At 33.9% G+C, this 24,391-nt stretch overlaps 1 protein-coding gene across 5 annotated transcripts in view; it reads right to left on the bottom strand.

Annotated features, from left to right (window-relative positions):
- XRCC4 (X-ray repair cross complementing 4) overlaps window positions 1-24,391 on the bottom strand; it is a 284,230-nt gene that overhangs the window by 149,918 nt on the left and 109,921 nt on the right. For 4 of the 5 annotated variants that reach the window (XM_065919091.1, XM_065919088.1, XM_065919090.1 and 1 more), the window contains exons 4-6: window positions 14,405-14,571; window positions 8,413-8,565; window positions 7,276-7,382 (exon numbers count right to left, since the gene is read on the bottom strand). In XM_065919091.1, coding sequence (XP_065775163.1) covers window positions 7,276-7,382; window positions 8,413-8,565; window positions 14,405-14,571 — 427 coding nt within the window. The remainder of the gene's footprint in view (window positions 1-7,275; window positions 7,383-8,412; window positions 8,566-14,404; window positions 14,572-24,391) is intronic. The other variant, XM_065919092.1, reaches the window with a different exon arrangement.

Raw genomic sequence — 24,391 nt, 5'->3', positions numbered from 1 at the left:
AGCACTGAAGAATTGATGCTTTTGAACTGTGATGTTGGAGAGGACTCTTGGGAGTCCCTTGGACTGTAAGGAGATCTAACCAGTCCATTAAAAAGGAAATCAGTCCTGAATGTTCATTGGAAGGACTGATGTTGAAGCTGAAACTCCAGTTCTTTGGTCACCTAATTCTAAGAGCTGACTCACTTGAAAAGAACTTGATGCTGGGAAAGAGTGAAGCTGGAGGAGAAGGAGATGACAGAGGATCAGATGGTTGGCTCCATCACTGACCCAATGGACATAAGTTTGAGTAAGCTCCATGAGTTGGTGATGGACAGAGAGGCCTGGTGTGCTGCACTTCATGGGGTCGCAAAGAGCTGGACACGACTGAGCAACTGAACTGAACTGAACTTTCTTTAAGCACAGATCTAATGATTATATAAAAAAACAACTCACCTTGATCAAGGGTATATATGTTGTGGGAGTGGGTCTGGTAAGACCTTTTTATTGTCAGTAACCAACTGAAAAAGTACATAAGGCCTTGATAAAACTAGCAAGTGGGGCACTCTACACCCCCTTCTGATGTCTATGTCAGAAGGTTTCTCTAATCCCTTTCCACTGTAATAAAACTTGCCACCCAAAGCTCTGAGTGACTGAAGTCATGTCTTTGGTCCGGAAGTGAAATCCTCTCCTTCAGAGATCATGAATCTGACGCCCTTCACCATAAGCTATCACTAGGAAGTTACATCAAAGTTACATTTTAATAGTGGGATACAGAGAAATTATCATAGGTTTGCTAAAAATCTTTGGTACATTTGAGAGTTCTCAAGTAAATAAAATACTAAGTCAAAGTCTAAAGCAATTAAAATACATAGGGAATGAGGTAAGTCAGAAAAGACAAACACTGTATGATTTCACCTATATGTGGAATCTGAAACACCCAAACTCATAAAAACAGAGTAGAATGACAGCTACTAGGGGATGGGGTGGAAAATTAGGGAAATATTGCTTGAGGGTACAAACTTACAACAAGGAGATCAGTAGGTCTTGGAGACCTAATGCACAGCATAATAATTAGAGTCAATAATACTGAATTAAAAACTTCAAAGTTGCAATGGGACTAGAACTTAATTGTTCTTACCAGAAAAAAAAAATGATACTTAGATATGTGATGTGATAGAGGTGTTAGCTAACGCTTCAGTGGTAGTCACATAATTATAAATGTACCAAATCAACACATTGTGTATCTTACACAAGGTCAGATGTCAACTGTATCTCAATTAAAAAATATATATACAAAGGATGACCTCAATAGAAATATGTACATTCTGGAATTTTCTCCAAAAGGCTTATGCCATAAAGTCTTGTTTATTTAATAATACTGACTATCTCTATGGAAAATTTATCCTTAAATAGGATTTCTCTTCTCTTTAGAAGAAAAACATGTTATCATTATTGTATCAATGACAATTTCCTTAGTGCTAGCACATTCCCCAGGGTTTTTATAGTATCTCAAAAAGAAATGCGCAATGGTAAGCAAGCAATCATTACAGAGGGCAAATACTTTCTCATTATTTTCTCCTGTGTGACCAACAGTAATGTACTCAACATTTCTAGGCTTCTGTCTCTTCTGAAAAATGATGGGCTTGTATAAATAATAGAAGATCTATAACTATATTAGATTTAGATTCCTCAAATTATGTTATCATTCTTCCACAAGGTTGTTTATGAATAAGAGTCCATGGTTGCTAGAAAATACACTCAACTGATTTTCCAGTTTTGTGATAGGTTCTTCTAAATCAAGCTTTTTATTTAAAATTTAGAAACAAATGTGTCTATGATAAACAAGCTGGAGAATATTAAGGGCATAATCTATGATTCTAAAGCTGAATTCTGAGTAATCTCTTTGGCAGGACATGTTGTTATCCCCTCTGTGAGTGGACATTCAGTGTTCAAAGCAACGAGCTCTTTGATAGTTGGAAATTTTGGATTCTGTTCTATTTTTAAAAGCTACTATATCAGTATTCATCAACTGTTTGACACAGCCATTCATTTATTTTGAAAAAGGCCATTCTATAATCACACTTCCTTTCAGGAAGCCCACCAACTAAGCAAAAGCCTGAATTACTGATAGCAGTAATACAGGGACCTTCCTGTTGGATAGGAAGGAAGACTAATTAAACTAATGTGCTAAGTCTCAGGCTAATAATTATGGAGAAAGTGGTAAGAAAGCTTATTTTTGTGGTTGTGGACCTTTAATACAAAGTGTAGAAAGCAAAAACATCTAGAATAAGTATATTTCTTATTTGTACTTTTAGTAAGTTGATTTAATTATTCTCTAAATGTAAGAAATTTGTTATTTCTATTAGAAATAATTATAATTTAAAAATATTGACTATCCATTAAAGTAGGTTTTAAATAATGTTAAACATAATTAGTGAGATATTAAAATAATTCCTCTTGTGGTGGCTAAGTAGGAGCCAGTTAACCATGTTTTCAAAATACTTCACATACAGATCCTATTTCTATAAAATAAATCCAATTTTTTTCACTAAATATTCACACACAATTTGAATTATATTAAGACTAATAAGTGCTTTATGATAATTTTTAAAATTCTTAGAACATTCATATACATTTAAAAACTTTTCACATAATTCTACTTTTAATACAGTATAAAATGATTAGGAAACAATACAAAAATCTGCATAATCCTAAATTATTTCTTAGGGTAGATCAGATATTGTTGGGGCAATTGAAAGGCCACTTGGATAAACTGTTGCTCAGTAATGTTTTGTCACTAAGATGCTATATCAATTATGCTTATATCACTGGATATTTTGGTGAGATTCCCTTATTCACTGGACCTAATTCAACTTGAAGTTTCTCCACAGCAATGGACAACAGGTGTTAGCTTGAATGGTAACTAAAGAAAGAGGGTTTCCTGTAGAGAAGATTGTTTAATAACACCTATAATAACCCAATAGGTTTCCACTGAATTAAAAAACAGAAACAATTCTGGAGGTAGGAAAAATCCATACTAACCAGGAGTCTTAATGCCACAAGGAACAAATACCCACTAGAAGAGAGTGAAATGACCTATCCTCCTTTGTAATCCAGGAACTGAGTTATAAAAAGAGAACACAGCACCTAGCTTATCTATCATAATCTTAATCTGAAACAAAGTGAAATACCTACAAACCCTAGGGCTTAGTATGCAGTCACAGTGTAGAAAATAATAAAGTCTATAAAACCACTGCTGTCTAGAAATTCTGGAAATTAGAACATAGAGAAAGCAAATTTTACTACAAAAAATATAAAATGTAGTCATGGGGTGGTATCAACTGTGATATTCAAATTTCAGAATACTTCAGAGATCTCCTGTTAGTTAATAAACTGTTGATGAACACTTTAAAGGCTTTTCTTAAACCTTTAAATGTGGTATAGTACATATAAACATGATGTCATTTATTAGACTGGACTACTTGTCACTAGTTATTTCCTCAACAATCCTAACAATGAAGAAAATTTAAAAACTTTGGAGGAAAAAAATAATAAAACAGATGGCTTATTCATAAAAATGTTACCTATCAGTTTCCTACAAACTATGATACTCCTACCCTACTTCTGGGTACACGCATAAAGAAATCTTTTACTTGAATGAATGTTGTGGAATCACAAAATGATTCTGGTCTCACTAAACCTCTGTAGGAGTGAGGTAATAATGTAACCAACTCATGAGGAAATCCGATGATTTTAATAATTAATGATGAAAATATATTTACATAATAAAAACTATTATCAAGTTACACATTTAGCCATTTAAAGAAATGGTTTTCTGAAAGATAAGAATAAATGTATTAAATTCCATTGATTTGTTTTCTTCTTGTTTTTATTGTATAGAAAGTATACGTGAACCTGCAATATCTAAAATAAATTCATGTATTTACTTATACTCTAAGAAGTTATTGTCAAGATGGTAGATTAAGTTAAGGAAGAAATTCTCACTGCTCTCCCCCAATACTCAATAATAATATATAAAATACCAAAAGACTAAGCTAGATAAAAGAAAATCCCATGGACTAAGAATATATTTTGTCACCATAAAAGAATAGTTTATGGATATCTGGTGTATTATGAGGCTGATTTTATTGTTTAACATATATAATGTTTCTCCTCCTATCTGTGTAGTCTAGTGCTTAATGACATATCAAGCACTTTCAATCTAAGATTCACTTTTCTTTAAAGCAAACTATTGTTTCATGATTACTTCTTAAAGAAGCAGAGAGAAAAAAACAGTTAAAATTTCTAATAAAAATGCTCTTAATTAAAACTTGTCAAAAGCAAGTTAAATGCCAAAAAAAAAAAAGAGACAGAGAAACAGAGACCTATGGTCAAATATGTAGTGAACAAGATATGAGTTAAAGAAAAAATAACATAAAACATAAAAAATACACAATGATCTAAACATTTTTGAAGAGGAGAAATTTTGCCAAATTTAATAGTACAATTACAGCTTAAAGATTTGCTTAAAAGATACTGAACACACAAAGGACCCTATTCTCATATACCCATATTTAACCATATATTTTCTCTTCAAAAATAATTTTAATCTACATCAAAGGTTTGTGAGATACTTTGAATAGGGAACAAAATCAAAGGCCATTGTGTTTAATAAAAGTTCAGAATGTTCAAATGAAAAGAGCATAGATTCTCTTTCCTTGTGAACTTTCAATTACATTTGATTATTTTTAAAAAAGAGATTTCATTTTAAATGGGCCACTAATGTAAACCAAGCACAGCCTCCAAATGAAAAGAAATTTTACTCTCATGTGAAAATGAGAATTTATGTGTGATTGTGTGATCTAATTTGAATTAATCAATCAACTAAATTAATCAACATCAGTATTTTTCCATGAATACAAGTAGACACTTTCCTTTGTCTTTATCCATTTATTCTACCTTCCTTCCTGTCATTGGGAGAAGCAACCAGATCCCAGTTAAATAAATCCTGCCATTTGTGTATTTTATCCCATCTCATCTACTTAAGAGACAATATTCCAGCATTTCTTACTTCTGTCTACTGCCTGGATCTTTTTTTCCCCCTGTCTCCTTTTTTACTCCATCAGTATTCAAACATGACATTATTTCTCTCATCTAAGAAAAAAAAATACCCTCTTGATCTCACCCGCCTCTTCAGCTACTGACCTGGGTCTTTCCTCTTTTTTAATAGTAAAACTTGTTTAAAATGTTGCTTATACTTGCTATCTCTTTTCCAGTTCTCTCTTCTCATTCCTTTTGAATCTCCTATTCTCTTCTATTTCCCACCAGTCCACTGAAAATGTTTTTATTAAGATCCCTAATAACATCTGTGTTACTAATTACTCAGTGCTCAAACCTCATCATCTTTGCTCAGCTAATATTTTGCTCAAACCTCATTTTGCTCAAATCATCTTTGCTCAAACCTCATTTAACTCAGCTAATCACTGTCTCCTCCTTGAAATACTTTCTTGACTTGGCTTCCAAGATACCATACTTATAATATTTGTGGCCCCCTCATTCTACTTTGTTGGTCTCCTCATCCTCCCCACCTCTGCACACTCAAGTGTGTTAGTATGGCATTCTTGGATCACTGATCTTTTGTCTTCTCTAACTCCCTTGAGATCTCAGCAAGTTCTAAATACCATTTTTACTTATATGTCAGCAGGGAGCCCTCCCCCAAAGTCCAAATTTTTATGTCCAGCTCCCTACTGAATAATTGGGGTGCAGACTTTCCTCTTACAGTCTCTCCCAAATTGGTAGTTCCCCCAATTTCTTGCCTTCAGTAGTTCATTCCAAAAAGCTTACCATCATTGCTATCTTTCCCTTCTAACTCACTTTTACAGCAAATCTTGCTGCCTCTAAAAATTTCTAGAATCCTCCCTTCGTTTATCACCTTCACTGCTTTCACTCTGGTCTAAGCTCCTCTAATCCTTCACTTCTTGTTAAACTAGCTTTCTGTCTGTTATATCTTCTTCCATATTATATTGATTCTCCTATAGTGAGGTCCCTATTCTCAACACAACAGATTAATCCTATTAAAACAAGTCAGATCATGTCACTTGACTGTTTAAAACTCTGCAACAGTTTCCAGTATCACTCAGAGTGAAAACTGAAACTCTTACAATGGCCTGTAAGACCTTATACACAATCTGGCCTCCCACATCTCCTAATTCTTCCTGTCTTCATCTTTCCACTTTCTGCGTACTGCTCTCCATGCTATTGTTTGAACACATCAGGCAAACTCACACACAAGGCCTCTGTACATGCTTTTTCTGCCTGGCATGATCTTCCCACAGGTAGACTTATTACCTTTTTACCAAGGCCTTTTCTGGTGCCTTAGCTAAAATCACAACCCTCATTTTTATTTCCACTCTGACAACTTTTATTATCCTTCCTGGTTTATTTTTCTCTTCAGCATTTATCACTATCCAACAAACTTAAATTTATTTACCTTGTTATTATCTGTTTTCCCTGTCTAGAATTTAAACTCCAAGAAAGAGGAACTTTCTGTGTTTTGCACCCTTACCGCATAGAAAAATTCTCAGTATATAATAAACACTCAAAAATATATTTACTAAATAAATGAATCCAAACATTTATATGAGAACCTTGCATGTATGAGTTCAGGGAATCCTGCCTTGAGGAAATCTGTAAAACTCTAGAAAAATAATCAGTTGCTGGTCTGTTGGATTAAGTAAGGCTCAAGTACTTTAAACTACCATTTCTCATCGTTTTTCTTAATCCACCTCCCTCTATTATAGCACTTTTCTGAATAGTAAGAGAAGTTGACAGCCATACCACCCTGAAAGTGCCTGATCTCTGAATAGTGAGAGAAGGACTTAATCTCAGGATAATCTAAAGCATTCTAGATCACCCTGCTCCTTCACATAGCTCTAGCCTGAGGAGACCTCAAATGGTAAAGGCAGCCAGCTTTCAGCTGGAGATATTTATCATGCAGTCATATCTTGCTTACCACTTATCCATCTAGCCTTAATAAGAAACATTATACCTTGGCATATACGTGTGTATGGATATGTGTGTGCATGCTTGTTTGTTTTGTTGTTGACAATAAGTTGCTGCATTTTATAATGAATATTAATTTCTAACATTAAGTAGCTGTGGTTTTAGAGTAAAAACCCTGAAAAATGTTTGTAGAAAAAATTATTTTCAAAACATTTTTCTTTATGGTTTGTTACCATAATAAGAAATAAGCCCAAGTGAGGTATTCATCAAAAGAAATATATGTATTTACTTTACCTGGAGTTAACACAGAAGGACTAGATGGGATTTCACTGTCCTCATCAGTACTTTCATCATAGATTGCATCTCTGTGAGTAGTCATTTCAGAACATGTTGGAGTTTCCCTAGAAAGAGAGAAAGGTGGAATTATAAATTATTGGCTCATTCTTGGCCAGGTATCAAATTCACCAAAAAGGATAGAAAATATCCTTGGAAAAACATTATAATTAAACAAATATATATTGAAATTATGTAATTAAGAAAGCACTTTAAAGACCATTTGCTAACTCTCTTAAGAACAAGTTTCTCTTTTACCTAATGTAAATGTTGTTTAGTGCTCACTGTAATTAATTCTTGAATCAGTTTATTATCATTTATTATCCATCTGTCAAATCATAATACTACTTTCCTAAATTATCTTCTATGTGTCACAAAGTGGTCAGTACTTTACTGATCTCAAAGCAGTTCTGCCTTTGGGCAGAACTCATTTGGTCTCCCCCAAATTCTGAGATGCCTACCTTTACTCTTATTATGAAGATAGTCAAGTAAGGCACAGAGTGTTTAAAGGACAAAGTCAAGTATCACTAGATATCAGTACCAGATCAACACTTGAACTAGGATCATCTGATACTAAATGTTATATTCTTTATATTATGCCATTAGTAAATTTGTGCTTTCTCTCAGATTCAGGATAACGACCCAAACTTATATCATTTAATGCCTAAAGTAATTATGATTGTCCAAGCCATATCAGCCGTAAGTCACCTATGATTTTTCCTTAAACATCAAGTACATATTCATACTCAGAGCCATTTGATCCTAAAATTAACAACTACTTAGATATCAGAATTACAAATGTGTGCCCAACCTTTGTGGTTCTGCAGAGGATGAAAAGTTTTTAATTAATATATTTCTTAGTGATGTCAAAGAATTAAACTACTATTATTTAATAGTCTCATGGCAGTTTTATGATTTAAGTGTAGGTGTGACTGTTGGGCAGATAATGGAGAGATTATGTTGTGTATTCTCCAGAGCATCCAACCCCAGGCTATGATATGTCACTAAAAAGTTTGCATCTAATTTTCATTAAGTTTGGGAAGAAATTCCACTAAAATCTATGCTTCTGCCATCCCAAAACAAAAAGGTCAAAAATACATCTTATGTTCGATGTTCTTTTCCAGTTCTTGAACTTCATTTAACAGTTTATGTAAGCTTCTGATCTTTGCTTTCTTCTCATTCAGCACCAGAATGAACCGTTTATAAAGATCAGTCTCTACAGCTTCCTTAGCGCTCACACATTTTTCAAACCTAAAATGTAAATAAACAAACCAATTAATATATTGTGTGGGGTTTCTTAGCATTATTCAATCTAATACTGAAGATGATTTCAATTTTTTTTCAAGAAAAATACATTTAAAATCATTTTAAATAAAAATTAATTAAAAATAACCAATTCCAACTTAAAAAAATCACTTTAAAAAGTTTTCATTGATTTAAAGTTTTATATTGGTAAACAAGTCATTAGAACTTATTGCTTATTAGCACTTGCAGTTTGCACAATGAGAAAAGGATCAAAATTGGAAATTCAGAGCAAAAAAAGCTTAAAAAACATTTAAATGCCTAAATGTAATAACTTATTCACATCTTTGGCTTATTTCCAAAAGAACATATCTGTGAGAGAAATTTGAAACAAGGGTAACTGTAGCCTGTTTCTGGTACTTTGTTAATATTGCTATAATAGCAACCATGATCTTGTTTTGGGATTAAGTGATTTACCTAATCTGTTCTCCCAAAATAGATTATGAACTGCTCCATAGCAAGAATATTATATACCAAGTTGTATCTTATAATCCAGCAAACATACACACACACTTAAATGTATGCACTTATAAAATAAATGAAAGCATCCAACTTGAAATTTCCAAGGAGATATGTAAAACACTATATACTTTAAATTTAGGTATATAGGACAAAAGATAAAATTCTTTATCATTTATAATTTTTCTACAATATTCAAATGAGCTAACAAGAGACAGTACTAACTTTAGTCCCTCATATATATATAAAGAAGGCAGACTAGCAGAAATTGAATATACTTGATAAGTGCCTACATAGAGACTATTTTAAAGACTAAAACATAAATTATCTCATGCAATGTATTCATTTAAAAGCAGTTAAGGGCTTCTCAAAGGAAAGTAACTCAGTTCTGTGCTCTGTGATATCCAGAGGAGTTGGACTGGAGGGTGGGGTGGGAGAGAGGCTAAGGAGGGAGGGGATATATGTATATACAATGTATATATATAGCTCATTGTTGTCAGCAGAAACTAACACAACATTGTGAAGTAATTATTCTCCAATTAAAAAAAAAAACTAAAAGGGTAAAAATTAAATACAAAAAACATTGAATATTCAAAATAAAATATTTCTGGATGGGAAAACAAGGAATTTAAGAATAAATGTCAAAAACACAACAAAAATGAGAGCAGAAACAAGGCAATTTCGTAGAAAATAACATCTCAAATAATACAGATTAAATGATAACCCAAAATAAAACAACAGATACACAAATGTTGACAAGTGGTACTTAGAAACAGTGCAGTCAGTAATCCTTGTATTTTCAGCTCTGACCAAGTTGATACCCAGGTCAGGGTTGTTCAGCAAAAGAATATCTGCATAGAGTTCAGAGGACAAAGAATGCTAAAAAGAAATGGAAAAGAAAGCAGTGGTAAAGAGATTTAATAAACCTTTAAGTACTGAAGAAGATGGTAAACAGCTGTTCCTCATCCTTTCTGATGACAGAACAAGAGGAAATGGCCTTCAAGTACACCATGAAGGACTCAAATTACCAATAGATGGAAGGAAGCATTTTCTGCCTGTGACTGTTCTTAAACAATGTAATGGGCGACCAACAGGAGTTGAAGATATATCTTGAGTCTTTAAAAATCAGACTGAATTCATCTGGCTATAATGTGATCCTAGCTTGAAAGCAGAGAAGAGCTTTCAAGGTCTCTTCTATTCTAATGATTCCATGAGTGTCAACCCAATTCAATCTGCTCAAAACTGCCTCCAATTATAGGTTTAATAACTATAACTCACAGTAAAGCTAGAGAGTTTCTAACTTGATGTTTGAGTACAAACAAAAGACCTATTCACTAACACAGAACTTGAGAACTGTTATTTGAAACTAAGAAGGAAAAACCAGTGAAATAAATATAGCTGATGACCTAAGGATTTACATACAATATTTCTAATGTTTTCTCCTTCATCTAAACTATACAAAATTAAGTGAATCCAGTAATGTCACTTGTTTAAAATGGAGCTAAGATTGCAATTATTAAATAGCAAATAAAAAATAACAGCAAATATAGATCACCAGCCCAGTATGGATGCATGAGACAAGTGCTCAGGGCTGGTGCACTGGGAAGACCCAGAGAGATGGGAAGGAGAGGGAGGCGGGAGGGGGGATTGGGATGGGGAACACATGTAAATCCATGGCTGATTCATGTCAATGTATGGCAAAAACCACCACAATATTGTAAAGTAATTAGCCTCCAACTAATAAAAATAAATGGAAAAAAATAAATAAAAGCAAGAAAAAAAAGTATACATGTTAAAGCTCATCCTTTTCACTCTTTTTGCAATTCCTCACTCCTTACTCAAACCGTATTCATTCTCTCCCATTATCCCAAATGGAAATAGCTTTAGATTTGTCTCTGGTTATAATGATGCATGTTTATATACAAAAATATATGCAAAAAATACTCTCAAGAAGTAAGAAAATTTAATCCACAGTTCCAGACACACACTTCAGTTCAGTCAGTTCAGTCGCTCAGTCGTGTCCGACTCTTTATGACCCCATGAACCGCAGCACACCAGACCTCCCTGTCCATCACAAACTCCCGGAGTCCATTCAAACCCATGTTCATTGAGTCGGTGATGCCATCCAACCATCTCATCCTCTGTTGTCCCCTTCTTCTCCTGCCCTCAGTCTTTCCCAGCATCAGGGTCTTTTCAAATGAGTCAGCTCTTCGCCTCAGGTGGTCAAAGTATTGGAGTTTCAGCTTCAACATCAGTCCTTCCAATGAACACCTAGGCCTGACCTCCTTTAGGATGGACTGGCTGGAACTCCTTGCAATCAAAGGGACTCTCAAGAGTCTTCTCCTATACCACAGTTCAATTTTTTGGTGCTCAGCTTTCTTTATAGTCCTACTCTCACATCCATACATGACCACCGGAAAAACCATAGCCTTGGCTAGACAGACCGTTGTTGATAAAGTAATGTCTCTGCTTTTTAATATGCTGTCTAGGTTGGTCATAACTTTTCTTCCAAGGAGTAAGCATCTTTTAATTTCATGGCTGCAATTATCTCATGATGTACTCTGCATACAAGTTACATAAACAGGGTGACAATATGTACTTGATGTACTACTTTTCCTTTTTGGAACCAGTCTGTTGTTCCATGTCCAGTTCTAACTGTTGCTTCCTAACCTGCATACAAGTTTCTCAAAAGGCAGGTCAGGTGGTCTGGTATTCCCATCTCTTTCAGAATTTTCCACAGTTTATTGTGATCCACACAGATACACACTAGTTATCATTTAATTTTCTCCTTCTAGATATTCTTTATCTAAAGATGTATTTTACAAAAAATGAGATACCATCCATATTTTTGGTAATTCACACTTCTCTTCTTAACACAACATAAACATTTTCCATGATGTGCTTTTTGCTCATATAATATCCTATTCTCTATTAAATATGTTTCAGACCTATCTACCATAGCTTCTAAGTGAATTCTCAGCAACTATTTTGTGCCCCTCCTCACTCTCCAGGCACATGTAGTCTGGAAAAAAAATCTGATAAAGAAATGATTGAATCATAAATGGACACTGATATAAGACTAATCAGGAGCAGCCCAGGAAACTGAACTGTGACTAGGCGTAAAGAAAGGGACTCAACTCTATTTTCTATGTGGATAGATACCTAACTCAGAATGTCTGTGTCCTATTTCTAAGTTCTCTGAAGACTCCTGACCAGTACTACTGCCTCATGGAAGCAGTACTTGTAAATCCTTTGCTCATTTACCAGTGAACTAAGGCTCTGGATGGGGAACAGTTCAGGAAATACAGTTTGGCTGTGACCAAGGTGTATTTACAGCTCTTTAAAATGGCCATTTTCTGTGTGATAGGAAAGAAAAACAAATTTGGGAAATAGGTAAAGCTACTAATCTAACATCGGGAATACATCCAGAGCCTAGAATTCTCTGGAGTGAATTTTGTTTCCTCTGTTTGGAGGGCCATTCCAAGAACACACATCTTCAATTCCTGAAAAAGATATGTGACCTGGTATTCAGGAAAAAAAAAAAAAAGAATAGCTGGAGCGTAAGACTGGTGATAAGCTACATGGCTGTGCATTTGATCAAATAGGTAACTTTTTGTCACAATAACACGAGAGAATTTTCTGGATAAGTCAGCAATAGCAAATTGAGCATCTGTGGGACACATATTATATGTACCCTCACACACTGTCTTACAGCACAGGGTGTATTTGTCTCCACTGTCTCATCTTTGTTCCCTGCTGATTTCCATCCTATGGCAGTGGTGTTGAATACTGATGAGATAATACCTCTTTCAACCTCTGGCAGACATTTTAAAGCAATTTGCTCAAGTACCAAGTACCCAGTCTGCATTTTTGTGGGCAATTTGTGGATCAAATTTCCTATCATCCTGAGGGTATTTTGAGTTTTTAAAATAATGGCTTATCACGACCAGAGTACATCTCCTTTCATTTGATTTATTTTGAATATAAAGTAGAAAAATACACCTAGAATACTGGTATAAGTCCCAAAACATGCTTTCTAGAACAAACATTTGTATTAATTCATAGCAACATGAATTTCAAAGAGAAAGTTAAAAAGAAACAATAACATATTTTTCTGTATGGTTTCTTAACATTTACATAATTTTGATTTCATCTAACTACATAATTGGAGATAAAAATTAATTCAGAACTAAAAGAAAACAAGATACTTTATTAACATAAAAATGAGAGTCAATATAACCAAATTTTAGGTGATAGGTGTTAGGTTCATGCCTTACATTAATTAATAAATGTAAGTGAATGTACAGAAATTATTTCTTCTAGTAAACCTCATTTACACATAGATATACTGATAAAAACCCTTCATATTTTTCATACGCTTTCCCATATACTTACTGATGCACATATAGAACAATCTTAGTGAGCACCCTAAAAAGACCCTAAATTCATAAATGTTCTTATGTTTTAGAGCTCCTGGATTGAATAAAAGTTTAAAAATCTTTATATACTGGATGTAATAATGAGCATTATTACTATTTTTTATATTCTGCACAATTCTGTCATATGTTACAATGTATATATTAACAAATATATGCATATTATATTAATATGTCTTGGTAGAGATATAAATATTCACAATATACATTTCTTTCAAATATCTTTTACATAATAGAGTAATACAGCTATACCCTGGACCAGCCTAAATCATGATATAATTGAGAAAACTGCATAATTGAGAAGATAGGTCACTTTCTTCTTCATTGTTTAAAAGAGGCAAAATCAGGAAAATAAAGGCTTCCAAATATCCAGCAGTAAACAACTATGTCTTTTTAAAATGCTGACAATATGAACTTTCAATCAATCAGCAAAAAATGTTTCTCTCAGGAGCCAAAACATACTTCACCTGAAACAGATGTCATTCATAAAAAGATTTCAAATAAGGTATCAACTACGCTTATTTATATTTCATTTCTTTTTTTATTCATTATTAATCCTATAATTTGAAGTCAATTAATCCTTATAAATATCAAACTTCCTAAACTTTGCTTACTATTAATGGGTTCTGATCCCCACCGTCCAATTACTTCTGTTATTAGTTTGCTGGTGCCACCAAATACTAATGACCTAAAAGTGTTATTGTTCTCCTATATTGTACAATAACAACAAATAATTTAATTTAATCACATTAAGTAAAGGTATAATCAATGGCATATTTCGTTTTAAATATATGATAGTCTACATATAGCATAAGTGTATAAATCATTAACTTAGAGCTACAGTAATATAAAGAGCTTAGTGTTCTTAAGATACAAGCACATTATGTACACACCGTCCTTGAACATCATTCCAATCTCTCAGAAGCCTTTCATTTTCTTTCTGCAGGTGCTCATTTTTGGCTTGGCTTTCTGCAATGGTGTCCAGGCAGTGACAAATAAGTTCTCTAATGACCTCAGCTGGGCTTGCAATTTTCTCTAGGTTGAAGGAACCAAGCCTGAACTAGGATCAAAAGAAAACATGATTAGTTTTGGGAGAAAAATCAAGATTGAATGGCCCAGTTTTAAATATATATATTTTTTGCTGAGAGGAAAAAAAGGTGTAAGATTTAAATATCGTGCATTTACCAGATATAAATACAGTGAACAAAACTACTGGGCAACTTCCTACTTTCTTATAAAGTTTATCATATAAATCAACATAAAACCTAAGAAAAAAAATTAAGTGGTAAGTCACTCTCTCACATTTTAGCAGGAATGAAAACAACATAAATACCATAAAAACATGCTACCATCTGTTTCTACTATCTAGTACATATTTTAAATCACTATACACAGAATAATAAAATAAATTTCACATGAAAACTCTTTTTTGGGGGGCCACAGTGCATGGCATGTCTATGGGATTTTAGTTCCCTGACCAGGAATACAAACCATGCCTCCTGCCGTGGAAGCACAGTCTTAGCCACTGGACCCCCAGAGAAGACCCATACATGAAGATTCTAAACTCCAGTTTCTGTTAATACTGATAGTAAAAGCTATCTGTGAAGAAAGAGCAACATTTTTATAACATCTAGGAGAAATATAGGTTTTTAAATGTATAAACCTGGGAACAGTAATTACTTCTCTGTCAAAAATCAATAATTTATTACTATAAATTATAAATGATAATGTCATATGTCAAACTTGAGGACTTTTGTGTAGAGGTAAGACATAAAAATATCTTAAATCTTCTATTAGAGGGCACTACAAAATAAAATAGTTTAATACTTCTTTATTATAGTTAAGGAATTCTAAAAGAGAGACAGGCTTTCCTCATTTTGGTAGATAAAGATACTAAAACATACTGATTTATTTATTTATTTTTTTTAAATTTTATTTTATTAGTTGGAGGCCAATTACTTCACAACATTTCAGTGGGTTTTGTCATACATTGACACGAATCAGCCATAGAGTTACACGTATTCCCCATCCCGATCCCCCCTCCCACCTCCCTCTCCACCCTAAAACATACTGATTTAATAATAATGACTATAATTATCCTTGGGCTTCCCTGGTAGCTCAGATGGTAAAGAATCTGCCTGTAATGCGGGAGACCTGGGTTCAATCCCTGGGTTGGGAAGATCCCCAGAGGAAGGCATGGCAACCCACTCAAGTATTCTTGCTTGGAGAATATCCATGGACAGAAGAGGCTGGTGGGCTACAGTCCATGGGGTTGCAGTGAGTTGGATATGACTGAGCGACTAAGCACACAGCACATAATTATCCTATTAGAATTATTATAACTAAAATAAGATTTTAAATGACAATTAAAATTATATAGTTACCATATCTTATAGTTGAGGTATAACTCAAGCATAACACAAATATAAACTCATTTAATTATCACCAAAACGGAACTATTATTCTATCCATTTTAACTGAGGTTCAAAGTGGTTATGTAATATATCAAAGGAATAAAATCAAGATCCCACTATGATATCCTGTTAAACTATTTGCTGACATAGTGAGTATGCTAAACAAATAAGTAAGAGGAAGAATTAGTTTCAGAATCTACACATAATTCTAAACAGAGATTCTAAAGACATTGAGTAGGTGGCAATATTGAGAGTACAGAACTTTTTTTTTGTTTGTGTTGTTATTTAGCCTCCTGGATAAGTAGTTTCTATTATGGCATTCACTGATAGGAATATTTCTAAAGTATCTTGTTTGTAAAGGAGAACTCCTATAAATATGTTATATATAGATTAAGAAATATTTAATAATGACTGATAATTCTGAGACAAATCATTATTAGTCAAACAAATAAAACTAAAAGTTCTAAAGTAAAACTCCAGTGTTTGCAATCCGAGTGGTACTTTATAAAATGTTTCTGTTAATTCCTATAATTTAGGGTTATTCAGTTGTTTAACCCCACAGAGTAAATTTTTCTGGATGAATTACATTGACCAATTTACTTTTAGATTTTCAGATCAAAACCATAGGTAGATGTTTTTTACTTAATATCATAGAAATTCAGTGAAAAGATTTAAATACTAAGAATTCCTAGATGTTGAAAAATATTTACATATACTTGCTTAAACTGTAAAGGAAGACAAAGGATTTTTATATTCTTGTATTAGTTCAGTTCAGTTACTCTGTCATGTCTGACTCTTTGCAAACCCATGGACTACAGCACACCAGGCTTCCCTGTCTATCACCAACTCCCACAGCCTACTCAAACTCATGTCCATCGAGTCAGGGATGCCATCCAACCATCTCATCCTTTCTCATCCCCTTCTCCTCCAGCCTTCAATCTTTCCCAGCATCAGGGTCTTTTCCAGTGAGTCAGTTCTTCACATCAGGTGGCCAAAGTACTGGAGTTTCAGTTTCAGCGTCAGTCCTTCCAATGAATATTCAGGACTGATCTCCTTTAGGATGGACTGGTTGGATCTCCTTGCAGTCCAAGAGACTCTCAAGAGTCTTCTCCAACACCACAATTCAAAAGCATCAATTCTTTCACACTCAGCTTTCGTTATGGTTCAACTTTCACATGCACACATGACTACTGGAAAAACCATAGCTTTCACTAGACAGATCTTTGTTGGCAAAGTAATGTCTCTGCTTTTTAATATGCTGCTTAGGTTGATAGGCAGCTTACTCCTTTTCTTCCAAGGAGTAAGCATCTTCTAGTTTCATGGCTCCAGTCACTGTCTGCAGTGATTTTGGAGCCCCCAGAAATAAAGTATCTCACTGTTTCCACTGTTTCCCCATCTATTTGCCATGGAGTGATGGGACCAGAAGCCATGATCTTAGTTTTTTGAATGTTGAGTTTTAAGTCAACTTTTTCACTCTCCTCTTTCATTTTCATGGGCACATAATAATAATGTATTATGGGCACAAATGTTATTCAAGGACTGAATAGTACTGGTTTAGCCACAAAGAAATTTTGTATGTATTTGTGTATATTTCTTTGAAATCTAAGAAGGTCATAATGTCTGCTTGATGCTTTAATTTGTTTTATCTCACCTCTTCCTATTTCTTAAAAGAATGGAAACAGACTAATAAAAAGTGTGCTTTATTTCAATGAGTACATACAGTTGTGTATATACATATATATAAAACCTAAATTCAGCAATTTGAGCTTAGCTCTAATTATAATAGTAAAATTATAATTTTTTATTTAAGCTGAATTCTAATTTTAATAGTAAAATTATTCTTAAATTATCATTTTAAAATAGCATAATTATTATTATTAAACCTTTACCCAAAAAAGACTTGGAAAAATTACAAGAAGTTTGAAATTATTTTAGACTATTTGTCACATCTGATTTATTTCTCTCAAACTTAAAATCAAATGGCCAAAACTCTGGCTTTGAAGTACATATAATGAGTCCATTTAACAAGTATATAAGTATAAATAGGAAAGTTTTATCTACGCAAATTATATAATACTTGAAAGTAAATTTGAGTATTTAACCTTTTAAAGCTTCTCTTATGCAAACAAACACATAAAGATCAGCTATAGAATATTACTTCTGTAAGTCAATACCAAAGAAAAATGAAGCATATTTTATTTTTAGACAACAGATTATCAGTAAAACATAAACCCAAATCATGATTTTATATTCTCACATTTCCATAATTGTTGGGCAGCTTTGACTAAGATGCACATAGAAAGGAAAGAATTTTTTATCACTTGGAAGTTTCAACAATGTCAAATGGGTAATGATCATTATCCATTTCCAAGTGTTATATTCAGGATCACATTTTGATCCTGAATGAAGTATAATACAAATGGAGAGGTAAACACAACCCCCTAACCTATTTTAGATGGCAAAAGATAAAGGGAACAGTTTTAAATCAATAATAACACACACCTTCTTTCAAAATATCATTCAGATGCTTATATTCAAAATTCCAAAAGAGAATTCTTCAATTTTTTTCTTGGCTATTCAGTGTAGAATAAGCTTAAAATGTCATTTATTCTTAAGAGCAGGCAATCATTTTTCAGTTTCTATTTTTCTAATTATATTCACTAGTTTTGGGTCCTTTAACAGGTGTGAACATCTGTTATTTGAAACAATGAAAATAATCAAGAAGCATTTAAAACTCAATCCAAGAAAAATATTTTACTTGAAATATTCTGCTTATTTTGTAGAAAAATTCTGGAATGTATGAGAAAATGAGTTGTCTGGACCATCCTGCCTGTATTCACATAGTTCAGAGCCAAGTCAGGAAATGTCCTTTTATTCTCACTACCTCTGTTCCTGCCTGTCCACCTTATTACAGATGTAACGTACCATATGCCCAATTGCCCTGGACTTATCAAACGGCCTCAAATCAAGCCTTATGAGTTGAGAAGCATAAAATATTTCCGTGCTCTAACTCTACATCCAACCCATCTTTATACCATCCTTCAAATAAAAAGTGGAAACTTAAAAAAAGTGTTAGCAAATTCCCACAAAAATAACATTGGATAGTTGTGTCAATTTAAAAGTCCTTTACTTTCGTTTTTTGTTGGACATGTAAGGCTATTAACACAGCTGTTCTTTATTAGTTCTGTAATTTCAAAATAATCTGCAATATAAAATCAGGACTTCAAATAGTACACCAGAGTCAGAAACCACAAATTAAAGACATTTTGAAAGTATGTCTCTTCTTTAGAGGCATGGGCAAAAATAAATTTTTTTGTAGTTAGTTCTTAAGACCTTATGGTGAATTCACTGTACACAGATCTATACTAAGCACCTCGCTCAGTCTATAATCTATGATTTTAAGCTATGTTTTTATTTTTCTTTGTCAAAAAAGTTCAAAACAATTAATTTTTTAAATACTGGTAATCATAAGTTGTACTAGTTGACTCTGTCATTTATTTTAGCAAGCAAAACAAAGCATTTTTTATCTGATTTGCATTAAAAATTCACTACTTCAGAAAACATATCCATTTTCTTTAGACGGTTTTTTATTCCAGACATCTTTAAATCTAAGATTAAATTCCATACCCTCCTACCCATCACTTCAAAGCCCAGATCAAATTTTCTTTATCTACTTTAGCCTATATTAGCTTCTCTATTCTTAATACTTCAGAGTTTGTCTCACGTAATTTTTCAGTTTCATTCTCTCTCTATGGCTCTTGTTGCTTCGGAAATGCAGTGTTTTCCTTTAAGTTTCTAGTATTTTTGAGATCAGAGACTGTATCTTATATGTCTTTCTTAATTTCCACAGAGTCTTATAGAGCCCTAGACATATACTGCTCAATAAAAGACTTAAATTTTTTTAAACTGCTATGATACTTATTAATAAGAGAATAAAATTATATGTCAGGTAAAATATATAATTGGGACAGTGACACTGTAAATACAAATTAAGAAATCTTGAAGCTATTTAAGGGGATAACAGTTTAATTTTATTGAATAGTATAATTTCAGCAAAAAGGGCATGGTTAAGACTGTAACAGCTCTTGATACTGTGATAATACATTGGTTTAATAAAACCTAAAAAGATTTGTTTTTTGAAGAATGTAAGAATGTATACGTACTGTTTTCAGGTTCTTTGGCATGGCCACATAGATAAAAGAGAATATATAGTATCGGTAAAATACACAAACACTAATTTCAGGGGAATTGTTTATGGTCACTCCAAACGTTTCTGGGGACAGGAGGATTCTCAAGGTGTGAGTTGAACTCTGCTTAGAAAATGTCAACTAAAGAGGCTGATACATTATCAAAGCAGTCTCAATAACCTTGCAGAATTAATCTTTATTACTATCCTGGGAACCAAGATGTAAACATAAAGGAAAAGGAGGAATAAAGATATCTTGAGATGATTCCTAGGCAAATAAATGGAATTCCCTTTTGTTCAGTATGTGCTTTTAATTTATTAACATATTAAAAAGGTTTAGCTGTGTGCACACTAAAAAGCAAGGCCTATTCATTATAGTTTGTAATACACGATATTTTTATATTATAGAAAAACATACAGCTGTAAATACACAGTTGTTATAATACACAGTTGCAAAATTCTAGTAATAAAGGAAACAAGTCAAGTTGCATAGTAAAAAGGAAACTAAACTGTTATTTTGGCCTAGTTACGTTAATCATCATCTGTATTTTAATCAACTATTTTTTACTAATATCTTTGTATCATTAGCTCTTTGGTTTTGTGACCTACTGAAATGTTATTTTAGATTTAAATTAAAAATATTACAAATTAATATTCTAAACCAGTGACGTACCTCAGTTGACAACTGGGCATATTATCTTCCACAGTAGATGGAACTGAGAAAAGAATGCTGATAGGACTTTCTAAACAGATAAAAGAACTTTAGTGTGAGACTATTAATTTCAACTTTCCAATTATTTTCTTGCCCACATTTCTTAAACCTTATTTAAAATGTTTGAATATCTTAAGATGATTATATGACAAGTAAGACTTGCATATGCAGGGCTTCAGATGTGTAGATCCTGTACATCCTTACAATCAAAATGCAATAATCCCAAAATAAAAAAAAAATACACTGAGTTCTAGTATAGATCTATAAATTATTAGCATTTTAAGGGTATGCTGCAATATATTAAGTATCATCTAAGAATTATTTGGGATTCATAATTGCAAAATCCATTAGTAGGAATCAGAGAAATGAAATTAAAAGCCAAAATGTCTGTGTGATAAGGGAATTTCAGAAGTTACTGCTACTTTAAATGACTACAAATGTTTATTCCATTGTGTCCTTGAAATAGAGATGGTGAACCTTTTGGTTCATGGAAAACATAGTAAAAAGCAAATTTATTTTAGTCTAATTAGGAGTTATAATAAACAATGAAAAATATGTTATACATGGATTTAGAATCAACAGGTGACACTAGTGGTAAAGAACCTGCTTGCCATAACAGGACACGTAAGAGGCACAGGATCGAACCCTGGGTTGGGAAGATCCCCTGGAGGAGGGCATGGCAACCCACTCCAGTGTTCTTGTCTAGAGAATCCCCATGGACAGAGGAGCCTAGTGGGCTAGAGTCTACAGGGCCACAAAGAGTCAGACACAACTGAAGCTACTTAGCATGAAAGGCTTTAGCAATAGTTAATTGGATTGAGGGTAGCAGGGTAGGTAGATGTCAGGGGTTGCCTATTATTTACCTTAAGTTTGATATTAGATTCTGATAAAGAAACATTACCTTGGATCTTCTGGCACCCTACTAGATCTCATAACACTTATCTAATCATATCTTCATAGTATGCTTCTCTTTCATTTACAGTGTAAATGGTAATATTTCTTAGATAGGACTCTAGATCTATCTATAGGATAGACTATAAACTATAGACTATAGTCTATAGACTATAGACTATATAGTCCTATAGACTCTATAGAACTCTACAGAGATCTTTTTTCTCTGTAGAGATATATGGTTATCCATAATATTAGCTTCCATTATTACAGATAAATTGAAAAACTGCCAAATGTGTATCAATAGGTGATACCTTTACTCAAGTCAGGACTTCTATAAACAATTACCGTATCATTACAATATCTACTTGTTTTTTTCTTCAGTTCAAGTTCACTTCAGTCACTCAGTCATGTCCAACTCTTTGTGACCCCATGGACTGCAGCACGCCAGGCTTCCATGTCCATCACTAACTCCCAGAGCTTGCTCAAATTCATGTCCATAGAGTCGGTGATGCCATCCAACCATCTCATCCTTTCTTATCCCTTTCTCCTCCTGCCATTAATCATTCCCAGCATCAGGATCTTTTCCAAGGAGTTGGCTCTTTGTATCAGGTGGCCAAAGTATTGGAGATTCAGCTTCAGCGTCAGTCCTACCAATTAATATTCAGGACTGATTTCTTTTAGGATTCACTCGTTTGATGTCCTTGCAGTCCAAAGGACTTTCAAGAATCTTCTCCAACACCACAGTTCAAAAGCATCAATTCTTCAGTGCTCAGCTTTCTTTATAGTCCAACTCTCACATCCATACATGTCTACTGGAAAAATCATAGCTTTGACTAGACAGACCTTTGTGGGTTAAATAATGTCTCTGCTTTTTAATATGCTATCTAGGTTGGTCATAACTTTCCTTCCAAGGAGTAAGCGTCTTTTAAATTCATGGCTGCAGTCACCATCTGCAGTGATTTTGGAGCCCAAGATAATAAGTCTCTCACTGTTTCCATTGTTTCCCCATCTATTTGCCATGATGTGATGGGACTGGATGCCGTGATCTTCATTTTTTGATGTTGAGTTTTAAGTCAGCTTTTTCACTCTCTTCTTTCACTTCCATCAAGAGGCTCTTTAGTTCCTCTTTGCTTTCTGCCATAAGTGTGTTGTCATCTGCATATCTGAGGTTATTGATATTTCTCGCAGCAATCTTGATTCCAGCTTGTCCTTCATCCAGTCTGGTATTTCGAATAATGTACTCCACATATAAGTTAAATAAGCAGGGTGACAATATACAGCATTGACGTACTCCTTTCCCAATTTGGAACCAGTTCATTGTTCCATGTTCAGGTCTAACTGCTGCTTCTTGACCTGCATAGCAGTTTCTCAGGCGGCAGGTAAGGTGGTCTAATATTCCCATCTCTTTAAGAATTTTCCACAGTTTGTTGTAATCCACACAGTCAAAGGCTTTGGGGTAGTCAATAAAGCAGAAGTAGATGTTATTCTGGAAATCTCTCGCTTTTTCGATGATCCAATGTATGTTGGCAATTTGATCTGTGGTTCCTCTGCCTTTTCTAAATTTATCTTGAACATCTGGAAGTTCATGGCTCACTACTGTTGAAGCCTGGCTTGGAGAATTTTGAGCATTACTTTGCTAGTATGTGAGATGAGTGCAACTGTGCATTAGTTTGAACATTCTTTGGCATTGCCTTTCTTTGGGATTGGAATGAAAACTGACCTTTTCCAGTCCTGCGGCCACTGCTGAGTTTTCCTAATTTGCTGGTGTATTGACTGTAGCACTTCAACAGCAACATTCTTAGCATTTGAAATAGCTCAAGTGGAATTCCATCACCTCCACTAGTTTTGTTCTTAGTGATACTTCCTAAGGCCCACATGACTTTGCATTCCAGGACATCTGGCTCTAGGTGAATGACCACACCATTGTGGTTATCTGGGTCATTAAGATCTTTTGTGTATAGTTTTTCTGTGTATTCTTGCCACTTCTTCTTATACCTTCTGTTAGGTCCATACTGTGTCTGTCCTTTATTGTGTACATCGTTGTATGAAATGTTTCCTTGGTATCTCTAATTTTTAGAAGAGATCTCTAGTCTTTCTTATTTTATGTTTTCCTCTATTTTTGCATTGATCACTGAGGAAGGCTTTCTTATTTCTCCTTGCTATTCTGGAACTCTGCATTCGGTTGGGCATGTCTTTCCCTTTCCCCTTGCCTTTAGCTTCTCTTCTTTTCTCAGTTATTTGTAAGGCCTCCTCAGACAACCATTTTGCCTTTTTGCATTTCTTCTTCTTAGGTATGATTTTGATCACTGCCTCCTGTACAGTGTTACGAACCTCCATCCTTAGTTCTTCAGGCACTCTGTCTATCAGACATAATCCCTACAATCTGTTTGTCACTTCCACTGTATAATAGTAAAGGATTTGATTTAGGTCCTATCTGAATGGTCTAGTCATTCTCCCTCCTTTCTTCAATTTAAATCTGAATTTTGCAATAAGGAATTCATGATCTAGGCCACAGTCATCTCCTGGTCTTGTTTTTGCTGACTGTATAGAGTTTCTCCATCTTCAGCTGCAAAGAATACAATCAATCTGATTTCAGTACTGACCATCTGGTGATGTCCATGTGTAGAGTCATTTCTTGTGTTGTTGGAACAGAGTGTTTGCTATGACCCTCAGT

This window comes from Muntiacus reevesi, chromosome 1, assembly GCF_963930625.1.
Source record: "Muntiacus reevesi chromosome 1, mMunRee1.1, whole genome shotgun sequence".
Lineage (NCBI taxonomy): Eukaryota > Metazoa > Chordata > Mammalia > Artiodactyla > Cervidae > Muntiacus > Muntiacus reevesi.
Note: the sequence above shows the minus strand (reverse complement) of the source record. Positions and strands in the feature narration are given on the sequence as shown.